Source organism: Cheilinus undulatus, linkage group 5 (genome assembly GCF_018320785.1).
Source record: "Cheilinus undulatus linkage group 5, ASM1832078v1, whole genome shotgun sequence".
NCBI classification, from domain to species: domain Eukaryota; kingdom Metazoa; phylum Chordata; class Actinopteri; order Labriformes; family Labridae; genus Cheilinus; species Cheilinus undulatus.
Genome location: NC_054869.1, coordinates 1,441,820 through 1,455,831, shown reverse-complemented (window position 1 = coordinate 1,455,831; position 14,012 = coordinate 1,441,820). Strand labels below are relative to the sequence as shown.

Genomic DNA, 14,012 nt, shown 5'->3' with positions numbered 1-14,012 from the left:
GTGGTTTAAAATCTGCCAAGAAGTAAAAAGAAGAAGCATCCACTGCAGCCACTCAGATCATGGCCTGAGCAATGTTTCATGCCAGAAAATGAATGCGTCCATGGTGGCAGGATGGATTTTCTAAAACAATTTTCAAGATGCCAACAAAAACCTTCTTTCTACTTCCACATCTACCCACAGCTCAGAGGATGAAATGGTCCCATGCTGCATAGATACATTTTTTTGCTGGCTGACAAATACACAGTACTCGACTACGGTTGCATTCACATCTCCCATGGTGCACAAACATGAACTGAGTCCATCTCTTCAAGGACCAAACTTTGGGATTAAGAGTATTCAGATCTTTTTGCTTTAAAAGTTTGCTGTAGTTTGCTGTTGTTATGTTACTAACAAACAAATGAACAAACTAACAAACTAACTAACCCTGCCGATCACATAACCTCCTTGACAGAGGTAATAAATACACATTTTTTATTCTAAAGATCCCCAGGTGTCTTCTGTCAAAGAGAAGCTGAGCCAATCAGAGCTGAGAGAGGAGCGGGGAAGTAGACAGTCTGGTAGTTGTTTAATGTTAGTGTTGTGTTACTGCCATCATAATCTCATTGAATCAGCAGATTTTACAGATAAGGGCATTTTGTTTGAAACTCTGCCAGATGGCAGATCCAGTGCTGTTTTTATTTGGAGCCAAATCGTTCAAACTACCGTCTCTCGCTAACTCACTTCAGCTGTTTATTTTTCATGCCTACACTCTGGTTTCCTCCCTCTGCTCTGATAAATCTCCTGTGTGGAGGAGAGTTTTCTGGATGGTCGCAGGATTGCGCCATCTGTACAATAGGATAAACACCATAAACTTGAACCCCATAGAAAGGATACAAAGGAATCCCTACATTTAAACTTTTACTATCTGCCTCCACAACTCTGCAGACGGATGGGTAGCAAAAGCCAACACTTTCACACAGAGACGAAAACGATATATTTCTGTTTCGTTTTGAAAAAGTTTTCCATAAACACAGGATCGTTTAAGGAAATGTCCGCGTAAGCATGGAACCACTGAAAACGACTGAAAATGCTGTAGTATATATGCCAAGCCTGTAAGTGGCGCTGTAACACTGCCACGGAATGCACCAAAAGAGAGAAGAAGATTTCAGAAAGCTTCCCAAAACTTTCTCCTGGTTGCCCTTCTGGTTGTTCTCCGCGGTGGATCTAAGAATGTCTGGTGTCTGCTGTTCCCAGTGGTGGTAAAGGAGCATCGGATTTTGCTGATGAAGCCAGAACATGCTAAATATCTTCTGCAGCATGAACACAACTCTGTAATCCATCATTGTTGTTTTGGTTTGCAGCTTAGGTGGACGATGCTGTGTATGACGTAATCATTTTAAAAAGATTTGGTTGGCTGCAGTGTTAATTTTAGCAGCTGTTTTTAATTTTAGTCTTAGTTTTAGTCTTTAAATGAAATTCATTTTAGTTTTAGGGACATTTTAGTCATTTCTACCCTTTTTAGTTTTAGTCGATGAAAACTCAAAAACATTTTAGTCTAGTTTCAGTCCATGAAAAGTCCTCACGTTTTAGCCCTTACTTTTAGTCCAAGCATTTATTTTCTTGCCTAAATCTGGTACCAAATCATGGTAGTGTGTTCTCTTTCAAACCTGGGGTCCCTGCTTTAATAGATAGATACAGATGCATTGTTCTTGACAGATTTACCCACAGTGGAGAAATATCATGGATTTTGAATGTCCGAAGAAAACTACATTACATTTTAGTCTAGTTTAAGTCATCTTGATGAAAAATAAACTTAGTTTTTGTCAGTTTTAGTCATCACAGATCGATTTTTGTTAGTTTAAGTCTAGTTTTAGTCATGGAAAAAAAGGCTGACTCTGGTTGGCTGTCCACACGGAGATGAAACCGCAAGCCTTTACGGATTTGTTCACTAAGTAGCGTTTACGGCCTCCCAAAACACCATTTCCGTGTGGACGAAACGCCGATATGACAAAATAACTTTTGTGTATACTCCTGAATTCGTCTCTGCATGTTCTGAACATGCATGCAAAACCACCACCAGTGAAACTGCACCAAAGTTTGTAATGCTGCACAAGTCATCTAACCTTGCACAGCAGATGGATACGCCCATTTCCTTGTTTCTCACTGGTGAATCCATCTTGCAAAGCTCCCATCTGAACCGTTTGTGAAACACATCCATCTGGCGTGTCAGGTTACAACTCATCTACTTGCAATTGAAATGACAGGCTGTGCAAAAACACAATCACATAAAAGGCTGCAATTATTTTGGATTTAATAATAATAATATTTAATAATAAATATCTACAGAAAGTAAATACTGACCTTTGTAGAAGGACATTTATTTTGACAGCTGTTAAAAAAAATCAGGTTTAGTTCTGTGGTTTTAAGCGACTTATATTTGTATATTAAGTTTTGTTAGATATAATTATTCTCTGTATTATCATTCATAACCAAGCCAGGAGGCTCTTAATACCATTCATAGATTATATAAAAATATTCTAGTATGATGATAATCACACATTATTACCAAACTGTGCAGAGCTTCTCTTAGCATACAGATTAATTTAACCAAATAAGCAGTAGCATGTCAAATCGCAAATTAAGACGCTAAAAAGAAGACTACCAGACAGAAACACCAGAGTGGATTAAATATGGATATCGAGAGGTGAGACAATCGTAGAGCTGTGTTGTAGGAAATGTTCATGAGTGGAAACAGCTCAGGGTTGGTTTATTGTCTGTATGTGAGAGGAGAGTGATGACTAAACTACACTTTCTATCTCCACTCTCTGATCCTGACACTTTCATCCTCTGAAACCTTCACTGGTTTGTTTTTAGTAAAATGACTTCTATTTAAGTGTTTGCTCACTCCTGTTTGTATGATCCACTAAACCCCCTCAAACACAGAAGCTGACTGAGTGATTAATCAGTCTGCTGTGTCTCTCTGTGATTCAGTCACGTTAAAGTAGTTTCTCACTGAAAACGTTCCAGCATAACAATGAGATTATCTGCCTCTATTGGTGTCAGACGTTAGAGTCTTTCTTTATCAAACACTCAGGCGACCTCTGAGAGGGTGGGGATGAGTGGGAGAAGAGCGGGGGAGGAGGAGGGTCAGTTCTGGTTGCACAGCTCCTTTATGAAAAAACTTTGGGGGTTTTCAGATGGCTGACGGTCTTAGGTTGACTTACAGGGACAGAAACGTCTTCAGCTGACAGTCACACTGATCAGAGCGCCCACAGACAGCGGTTTCATCTCTCTCTCCAGCACGCCACACCACATGACCAACAACTGAATCCAGACAGGAGCTGCTGGTCTACCGAGGCTCACGTCAGGTGTCAAGGTGGAGCTGAGCAATCATTAAACACTGTAGTTACCCAGCATGAACTAACAGCCACAGACTCCCCCAGCGCCTCCAACAGGGACTCCCATTTCTCGCTGATCTGAAATGGTCGATGGTGCCCATCATGTCCAACCGTTTGCAGTTCTTCCTGTGGACACTAACCCCACTGTTATAGGAGAGGCCACTGGCTGCAGACACACAAATGATTTCTGAAAGCTCATGCACCAGGAGAATGAATTTACAGCCTCCACTGCTGTCAGCCATCCAGAGACTGATGATGTACATGGAGAGCAAGAAGGAGGCTCAGCTAGCTGAAGATCAAACTTTTGTTTAATATCTCTAAAGTCTGGAAAAAAATACAAAGATTTTAAATAGGGGTGTTAGAAAACAGCGATACACTGATATTTGCGATATTTCACAGTGCAATACTGTATCTGTATTTTAAAATGCAGAATCGATATGTTCTTAGTTAATAATTTACTTTGCTGATGCGGTAGTTTGTGGTGTAATTTCACTCCCTGACCACTAGTTGGAGGCAGGCACCGCCAGCTGGCAGCAAGCAGTTGACTCTTCCCTCTTCTCCTCTGCTTAGACAACGAGATCACGCAAGACTTCTGGTCTGAGTGAGCCGGTTTCTCCTGTCCACCCAGCAGAGCAGCTTCTGCTGCATTCGTAGCCGATATGTGGACTTATTTTGGCTTCCAAAACATTAAAGACGGTACAGACTTATGCAGGAGTCCAGCCGTTTGTAAGATATGCCACGCCAGAGTGAAATACTCTAAACACGACACAACATACTGATAGCTTAGCAGCTAACAGGAAAGAAGCCTGCTGAAGCTACCGCTGATTTTTACTCATGTCACCATAATTACCAGTCAGTCTGCGCCGTCGTAGTGCCCTTAATAATGACAGCTTCCATAACACAATAAAAAAGCACTGGTCCATCACGTCACGCCCTCCTCACAGTACAGTCCATCAGTCCTTAAAGGGACACGAGGATCAGTCTTCCTCCACAAGCACCTTTACGTTTAGACATAGAAGCTGATGTCCCATGAAATATAAAAGATTTTAGTTCATTTACCCTAAACTGGTTTATTTTTCCACTTTTCTTTTAAAAATCCTGAAACCGTTTAATTCATGACAACAAATTGGAAAAATCCTCATCTTTAAACTGCACAAAGAGTTCAAACTCTATATGATGCAGGACTATATATTTTATTTTTATATACTATACATACCATTTTAATACAATTTTATTAATAGCTTAATTCTGTTATGTTATATTCCATATTAACTTTAAACTACATAGTTATTATTTATTTATATAAATAAACATATATATATGTACACACCTACATATACATACATATATATGTTTGAAGTTACAAAAATATCGCATTATATCTCCTTTCTCATAGTATTGCAATATATAGATATCGGCACCCCTGTGTCGCGATACGTATCGTATTGCCAGATTCTTGCCAACACACACCCCTAAGCTTAAAGGACTAGTGACATTTAAATGAGAAAACTTTAACTAAGCCATCTATAAGACCAAACCTAACCACTAAAACCTGTTTAAATATCCAAATAAACTATATACGTGGGAGTAAGAGCTTTGTCCAGCATTAAAAATGTTGTTTTTAATAAACCAAACAAAGCAAACATTTAACAGTAGAACTAGGGATGCAGAAGTCTCTGTTAAGGAGAGCCTGGGTGGTTCTAGTCTAAATAACTGATCAACTTTAAAAATAACTAGAAAAAAGACATTTTATAAGGTCTGTTATATCCACTATGTCTCAGCTTTAAATATCCAAATGGATCCCAAACATTGCAGTCCATCCTTTCAAACATCAGCTAACTCTTAAAACGTTTCAGAACGAAGCAAAAGGATGCCGGCTAACCGGCATTTATCGATGTCTGCAGCCAGGTTCTCTTGTTCTGGTCTGGTTTTTCTGTTCTTGCTCCAGAGTGTTTAATATTAGTCCGCTCAGATTTCAGCACTCATATTCTCTTTTAGATGCAGTCAGTTCTGCCTGCACCCCCTCTTTGCTATCAGTCCGTACAAATGTCTAGACCTCGACCTCGTCAGTGGAGCTGGTCCCAGGAGCCAGCTCCTGTTCGATAGGGCTGGGCAATTAATCGCAAATTAGATGAAATCACAATATGACCTTCTGCAATTTTCAAAATCACAAAAGGTGCAATATTTTTGTAACCTGAAATTTGTGTCAAAATACCAGTCTGAAACTTTTTTGCAGCAGAGACGTTAAACATTACATGCAATAAAATCATTCTAGTGGCATAGTTTTAGAATAGTGTATAAAAAAGTCCTTGTTTCTACATTTTTTATGTATTTCTAGTTAAATGTCAGAATTATATAAAACATTTCATTCCCTTTAATACAAAAATTCATATCCAATTTTCAAAATGAATCAACATCATTACAATTAGATATTTTTTCACAATTTTCAATATGTAGAATATATCTACTATCTAATCTAATATTGTGTGGACTGAAGTATAGAATGAATTATTGTTTGTTTTGTTGTAAAATACATGAAAAGAGGAACTTAAGAATTAATCACATATTTAAAGTGAAATCGCAATATTGGGTCAAAAAATCGCAGTCAGATTATTTTGCCAAATTGCTCAGCCCTAGTTGGATGGATGGTTCCCTTTGTACTAAGAATAAAAAAAAAAAAAGCCAAACTGGTACCAAACAGCAGACAATTGCCCAAGTCCCTCCAATCCGAGTCCCAAGCGAGTGTCAAGTCATTTGGTCCAAGTCTCAAGCAAGTCCCAAGTTTTTCCTGTTGTGGTCAAGTCGAGTCACAAGGATGTGTCGAGTCAAGTCGAGTCGAGTCACAGGTTATGTCAAGTCAAGTCCCTCACCTTTGTTCCCCAGCCCACCCAAAAAGCACTCAGGTTATCTTGAAGAGAGAAACCTTACCTTCCTAAGGTCAATGTCAAAAAAGAGCATGCAGACTATTCTGACTATTCCAACACACACACTTTTACTAATGTTAGCTTAGCTAGCAACATATTGGCCACAGGTCGGGCAGTTAAGGTAACGTTAGCTACCTGGCTAACGTTTGCAGGTTTCACTTACTTGGCTTCATGCGTCCTCAAGTGGCGGATAAAGTTGGACACGCTGTCCTCTTTTTTGCTAATTGTAGCGTTGCAAGTCGTGCATTTGGCGTGTCTACGTTTTCCATCAGAGTGGAAGTCTTTATAAGCAAAGTGAATAACTTTGGGCACTGAAGTCGAACTAGCAGCAGGCGCAGCAGTTGCCATTGTTACGCCCGTGCGCACAGTGCCCACTGATCATCACTGTAACGGAAGCGCATGTGTAGTAGGAACGTATGTGTGTACCGTGTCAGGTGTGGGACAATAATAGGTGACGGACCGAGTGTACTGTGAATGGAGCGTCAATAAAGTGAACCTAAGAGGTAAGAGCTTCGTATGTCTCTTGTCTGGCTCGTCATACAATGCCTGAGCACGACACGTTACAATCACAGTGCATGCGTGCTGCCAGCGCTTCACGCTTACATGAAAAAAAAGAGAGCCTGCCTGAACCTGCTAGAGAGCGCGGCGTGCACACAGACCGCTCTGGTCATACTAGAATGATATCCACGTGAAAAAAACATACAATGAAAAAAAAAAAAACATATGCTACAATTTTCCGACTCATGTTGTCTCAAGTCGAGTCGAGTCTGGAGTCATTGTCTCCCAAGTCCAAGTCGAGTCTCGAGTTTCTACCTCCCAAGTCCGAGTCAAGTTGCAAGTCATCAAATTAGGGACTCGAGTCGACTCGAGTCCGAGTCCCTATGACTTGAGTGCAATTGTCTGCCAAACAGAGCTTTCTGGGAGCCCAAAGACCGGCTCTCATTACTGAGCTGGGACAAATAGTGACCTCCCATCACTGTGAGCCCGGCTGGGTGGACATAAACACAGCCATGATTACTGTTTATCAGACCACATAAGCCCACAAGAGGGTCTCAAACATGTGCCAGTACACCACCATCCAGTCCTGAAGAAGACCCAGACCACCTCTGTACACCTGACACCTTTAGACAATGCATTCACAGGGATTTATATTTGCTCTGGATATCTGGATACCGAAATCATGAGTACCAGCATGTGTTTTATGTACACCACCATCCAGTCCTGAAGACATCCCAGACCACCTCTGTACAAGATCTATCCCAGTGATACTGGACGCCAGAGCCACGTGTGGCTCTTTTCTGATGATGTGTGGATCTTTTATGTCTAAATTTCAAATTTTATTCCCCCAGAAAGCTTTTATTAAGGGAAACTTTGACCTCAGAAATTATCCATTAAAGTCACATTAATAGTTTTGAATCCCAACATTAATGCAGTTGGCTTTAATTTTCAACCCTTATTTTTGTCTGTATATTTCCATTGACCTTATTTGCTTTTGTTTGTTTTTTAGGTTTTTTTTTTTTGCACTTTTAATGCATTTTTACTGCTTTAAGTCCACTCTTGCCGTTTCTTTTTGCCACTTTTTGCTAATTTTTACTACTTTTATCCCATTTTGCCACCTGTTTTTTGCCTCTTTTATCCTGCTTTTTGCTATAAGCAATTTCTTTCCCCCCCACATTTCCGCCCATTTAAGCCGTGTTTTGCCATCAAATGCCACTGTTTTCAGCATTCTTGCCACTCTTTCCTGCTTTTTGACCATTTTCCCCACATTTTTGCCCATTTCAGTCACTTTTACGCTCGTTTTTTGCCATTTTTCTGCTGTTTTTTGGCCATTTTTGCCACATTTAACTCATTTTTTGGTAACTTCTCACCCATTTTTGCCCCTGCTGCCCTATTTTGCCACCTTTCTCCCTGTTTTTCCACTTTTCACCCACTTTTTGCCCATTATATGCCTACTTTGTCCCTTTTTGCCAATTATTTGCCAATTTTAACTTATTTTTTACCACTTTTAATTCATTTTTACTGCTTTAAGCCCACTTTTGGGCCACTTTTTTGCCACTTTTTGCCCATTTAAGCCGCGTTTTGCCATCAAATGCTACTGTTTTCAGCATTCTTGCCACTCTTTCCTGCTTCTTGACCATTTTCCCCACATTTTTGCCCATTTTAGTCACCTTTAACTTATTTTTATTGCCATGTTGCTGCTATTTCTTGGCCATTTTTTGCCACCTGTAACTGATTTTTTGGTATCAGCCCACCCATTTTTGCCACTTTTTGTCGCTGTTGGACCATTATTTGCCACCTTTAACTTATTTTTATTGCCACTTTGACCCATTTTTGCCACTTTTTGTCACTGTTTGACCATTATTTGCCACCTTTAACTTATTTTTATTGCCACTTTGACCCATTTTTGCCACTTTTTTACACTGTGGCTCTTGCAAAGGCATTTGGCTCTTTGGTTGAGTAGCACTGCTCTGACACCTTTAGACTCTGCATTCACAGGGATTTATATTTGCCCTGGATATCTGGATTCCAAGATTCTGAGTACCAGCATGTGTTTTAAGTAGACCACCAACCAGTCAGGATCCTGGACAGCTTTAACCAACAGATATGGACTGTTTTCAGTAGATATGAAGGAGGGAGTACCTCCTGCTACCCCAGTGATCAGACAGATCCAGATCCATGTTCATGTGCTGTCTAAATGGATAACTGTGCGTGACAACTTTCAGAAGACATCCCTACAGAGATGGAACTTTCTGTTAAAGAGGAAGAGGATTTTTAACCACAAACAGTTACATCACTCTCTACACGCAGAGAGGGGAATAGACCAAGGAGCTGAAAAAGCAGAGAAATCATGAGGAAACGTCCTCAGAGTTTCTGAATGTCTGCAGGATTGATTCCTTCACTTGTTTCTGTGTTTCTTGTGAGACAGCGGCCCCTCCACCAGTGAAGACTGAGCTGTGCTTCATGTTTATTCTGAAAGACTCCACAATAAACAAAAGGAGCGGTTGGCTCTGACCTTTGCCCTTTGACATCCTGAAGAAAACTTACTATGCACACTTTTGCTCTTTAGAAGAGCTGATGTAAGGGGGAGAACAGGGCGGGAAAGTTTTCTTCTTCTAAAGTTGAGTCTTTGACAGACAGAGAGGGGACAGAGAAGCCACAGAGACTTCTAGAACACGATGTTCTGATAAGAGGAAACGGGCACTCAGAGAGGCTCTCACACCCTTCACTACGTGTGCTCAGCTACAAAGGTTCAAAAGAAGATTTGAGACCTTCAGTTAAGTTGGAGGAGAAGAAAACAGGCTTGTTATGTGTGAAGAAGGAGAAAAGGGGAGAGGAAGAGCGCGCCGAGGAGCGCCGAGTGCGCAATGTGGGCCTTTACGCGCACAAAGTGAGCACAAAGAATCCAGTCTGAGAGAGAAACGGCGCTAAACCTAAAGAATTCCACAGTCACGGTGAATGGAGATGGTGGGTGTGTGAGTGGGGGTGGGTGTGTGTGTTTGAGCGGGGATGGGTGGGTGTGTGCTCTCCTGCAGCCACGCTGAGTGATGAAGAGTCCCGACAGCACAAAGTGGAATAAAAGCGAACTTTTCAATAATTCAGACCTCTCTGTCACCACTCCTCGCGCCCAGAATGTTCTGACTAGATGTTTGAAAAGAAAGTTTCTACAAAAACGCGGATGATTCCAAATATTTGAACGTATTCGCGCGTAAAAGTGCCCCAAACCCTCCAAACAAACTCTTGCGCAACGAGTCGGACCGAATCATCCGAACCAGCGATTTAGAAACAAAAAGCGGCTCCACGGGTGAAATCCTCGTCCACAAAGCCTCTGGGCTCATTAATGAGGACCAGGTCTAGGTGGAAGAGCCTCCGCTCGTCGTTCCTGCTCACACTTTGTTGCGGAACATTTTGTTCCAGAATAAAACTCGCTGCTTGTTGCGTGCCGTGCGTGGCCCGCGGCTCTCTGCGTGTCTCGGCTTACACTCTCTCCTCTCTCTGAGTTTAATGCCTGCCCGCTTTAGCTCCAGCAGATGTCCTCGATTCTGCCTCCTGAATCAAGAAGTGCACAAAGAGAAAACACAGGCAGCAGCATGCACACACGCTCTCCAAACGCGCACACGCATCCACGCAAAGCCAGAGAAAGCCGCAGACTCACCTCAGCTCTGCACACGAAGCTCGTCCGTCTCTGTTCGACTCTTTCTGATGTTTTCAAATTCCGTAAACACGCTTATGCTTTATTGTTACGGTAGGTGCGACGCTGTGCGCATGCGCAGCTCAGGCCGCCAATCCTGGCGAGCTCTCTTATGTAACAAAAGTATAATCCAATCTAACCCGCGATAACCCGGGACAACCCGGGACAGTCGGAGCGAGGAGAGCTGCTTCTAAAGCCATCATCGTTTATGTTTGATTTAGACTCTGATTATCACATGGAACACAGGATTCTCACTCAAAATCATTTTATGTTAAAACACACCACTAATAAAGACCCAGGATGAAGAATAAGATTTTTTTATTTTTTATTTTAAAGCTCCTTATAACAATAATTATGTAATGTGTGTGTGATATTTGTAGCAATAAAGGAAAGTAAAGCCATCAGTGCAGTATCATTTATTATTTATTTAACACTGGCCTGCTTCTAAAAGCAGAGCTTTGCTGTTCAGAGCTCACTAAAACACCAGTATTAATGTTTACCAGTAATTCTCTCATAGATACAACTTTAAATTCTGTCAGCAGCAGAAATACTCCAGTTTCCATCATCATGGTCAGTTGTTTCACAGTCATCTCTGATTTTCATGTCTGCCTGCCACAGCTCGCTCAGAGGGATACTTCTGATGTCATACTGGTTATTCCTAACCTTGCAAAGCAGATGGATACGCCTGTTTCCTTGTTTTTCACTGGTGAATCCATCTTCCAAAGCTCATTTGAACCGTTTGGGCCCGGTTAGAAAGTGACAGGACCAATCAGCAATGAGGGGCGGTACTTTAAGGGTCAGAGTCGTGATGTAAACAAGCAGCAGCAAGAGCTGGTGCAGTTATGGAGGAAGAGATTAGCGTGGATGCTGCTAAAGCGCCAGTTTTATCAGAACTTGACAACATTTCTTCGTTAAAAGAAGAACAAAGAACAGCAGTGAGTTGTTTTCTTTTCAAACACCACAAAAGTCGAGTACGTACATGTCTATAGTCGCCATGTTTCCCGTTATTCGTCGGTAGCTGAGCACGCACAGCTCGACAGCGGCTACGTCACGTGTTTTGTTGCTCTGATTGGCCCGTAGAGATGTGACAGACAGAGCGTTCATCCAATCACACTCTGAGTTTTTTTCAAAGCCTCTGCCTTTTCTCAAACGTTTCCTATTGAAGCTTTCCCACATCCAGCTGGTGTGTCAGGTTAACTTTCATAGACGTTATCAACACCAACATCGCCCCCTATCTAACTGAGACAGCAACTTCTCTCATGGTGCATTTTATTTATTTATTTTTTTATTATTTATTTATTTTTATTTAACCAGGAGAAAGCCTCTTAGAGACTAAAAATCTCTTTTTCAAAAGTGTTCTGGCCAAGACAGCAGCAGCAAATGGAGTGCATAAAGGTTTTGTGCCCAATGGCATTCTGGGAAAACTGCAGATTTGTCATATGATGTTGTGTTTTACAGATGCTTAGAACCAAGTGAGGAAGAAACCGCTCTTCTTAGCTTCTGTCTTAGATGCTTGAACAAGGAAATTGTGCAATTTTGTTTTAAAAAAGCCAAGACAAGTTTGAATTCAACCAGCTAATCAGAATTCCACACCTTGAAGCATTTGATATTATAAGTAAACCCAAAGGTTAAGTTAAAAAAAAGTAGAAATTTTAAGTTTATTCAACTCAAAACAACAAGTACACTCTACAGTCACATTATAATAGTAGAATTCACCAAAATGACTTAAATATGCAAAAAACCTTATTTTTTTAAAAGTAATATTTACATAAATTATTTGATCACAAACAACTTTCAGGTTAACAGTGTGGTTATTCCCACTCATACTTAAAAACTAAGGCTCAGATAAAAATACTCACAGATACCTGCAGGATGGGACGATGTGGCTGGTATTATTTAGGGGAGCTGAGGCCCCCTTGGGCTCCGTCCACATGGAGATGAATTCAGGAGTATACGCAAAAGTTTTCTGTCGTATCAGCATTTCATCCACATGGAAATGGAGTTTCAGGTGACTGTAAATGAAACTTTTTGAAACCAGGTCCCAGAGTGAATAAATCCATATACGAAACCGTTTCGTCTCCGTGTGGATGGCCAACCGCATCTTTCTTGGAACGATTATGTCACACATAGCGTAGCTCTATTACGACGCCTGCGCGGGTCCAGCCAAAACAACATTACAGGGTTGTGTTCGTGCTGCAGAAACTACTGAGCTTGTTATGGCTTCTACAGCAAAATCTGATGCTCCTTTACCACCACTGAGAAATGCGCTCACCAGATGTTCTTAAATCCAACATGGAGAACAACCAGAAGAGCAACTAGAAGAAAGTTTGTCCGTTTTCGAATTCGCCTGCTATACTGGCAGTGTGTACTGATTTGCCCAGAATGCAGTATGCAAACAAATGCGAAAGTTGCAGTATGTCAAAAATACCCAGATGACGTACTGATTCGGGAAAATTTCACAGTATGCATCAAACCAGTCTGCTTTGCCTACTGTTACCCACAATGCAAAGCACCAGGTCAGAGTTTGTAATGGTGGAGAGTGGCGAAACTGTCACTGGAGTGGCTGACGGTTACAAATGGAACCGCCATTGCTTTTTATCTTTTCCTTTTTAACATGTACTATAGTGAAATAAGATGTAATAAGGTCACTGTTGTTTTTGTTTTGCCGTTACGGCTCGTATTGGCCGGAAAGATGCTGTCAAGTGTGTCCTTTCACTGCACTATACATGCTAAGCTAAAAACAACAGCTATAAAAATCCCAAAAAATCAAATAAAAACCCTTCCCAGATTTTTTCTGTATGTAAATGGATGGAAAACACTGTCGCGTAGTTTGCAAGTTACCAGGGTATGACGAAACTAGCTAAACGGGGCCAAGCATACTACACAATAACGTCCAACTGGCAGTCATGCTTCATACTACTGTCAAACGCAGTACGCAGTGCGCAGTGTGCAATACATACTGCATACACGTTTGGCAGGAGTATGCAATAGGCCAATTTGAAAACGGTCTTTGTGTCAGTTTTCTGTGATCTTCACTCATTTGGCACATTTCCATGGCAGCGTTACAGCGCCATGTACAGGCTTGGCATATGCACTACAGTGTTTTCAGTCATTCCATGCTTACGCGGATATTTCCTGAATGAATCCCTTCTTTGTGGAAAACTTTTTCAAATATACCGTTTTCATCTCCTTGTGGACGGGGCCTTTAAGGGTCTAAAGTGGGTGTGGCTGGATTTAAGGACATTTGGGTGTTTTAAGGGGCTCCAGAAGGACTTTTCTATGATGATTAAACTCTTTTTGATGACCTTGGTCCCCGGTTTGCTCTAAAAATAAACGCCTTAGTCACTGAAAGGAATGGTAGACATAGTCCTTATACTTGGTGCACAACCATAATGATTATTTACTATGTTGCCAAAAGTATTCACTCACCATCCAAATAATGTAAATCAGGTGTTCCAATCACTTCCATGGCCACAGGTGTATAAAATCAAACACCTAGGCATGCAGACTGTTTCTTCAAAC

The 14,012-nt window shown here is 41.2% G+C and overlaps 1 protein-coding gene across 2 annotated transcripts in view; it reads right to left on the bottom strand.

Moving 5' to 3' along the window:
* Nucleotides 1-10,874, bottom strand: part of LOC121509630 (titin-like) — a 54,814-nt gene extending 43,940 nt beyond the window's left edge. The window contains exon 1 of one of the 2 annotated variants that reach the window (XM_041787146.1): nucleotides 10,455-10,874. Coding sequence is in view for 1 of the 2 variants with exons in the window: in XM_041787145.1 (XP_041643079.1) it covers nucleotides 6,465-6,474 (10 nt within the window). In the remaining variant the exon portion in view is untranslated. Of the gene's footprint in view, nucleotides 1-6,464; nucleotides 6,545-10,454 lie in introns of those variants that run through there. The other variant, XM_041787145.1, reaches the window with a different exon arrangement.
* Between the last annotated feature and the right edge of the window lie 3,138 nt (nucleotides 10,875-14,012).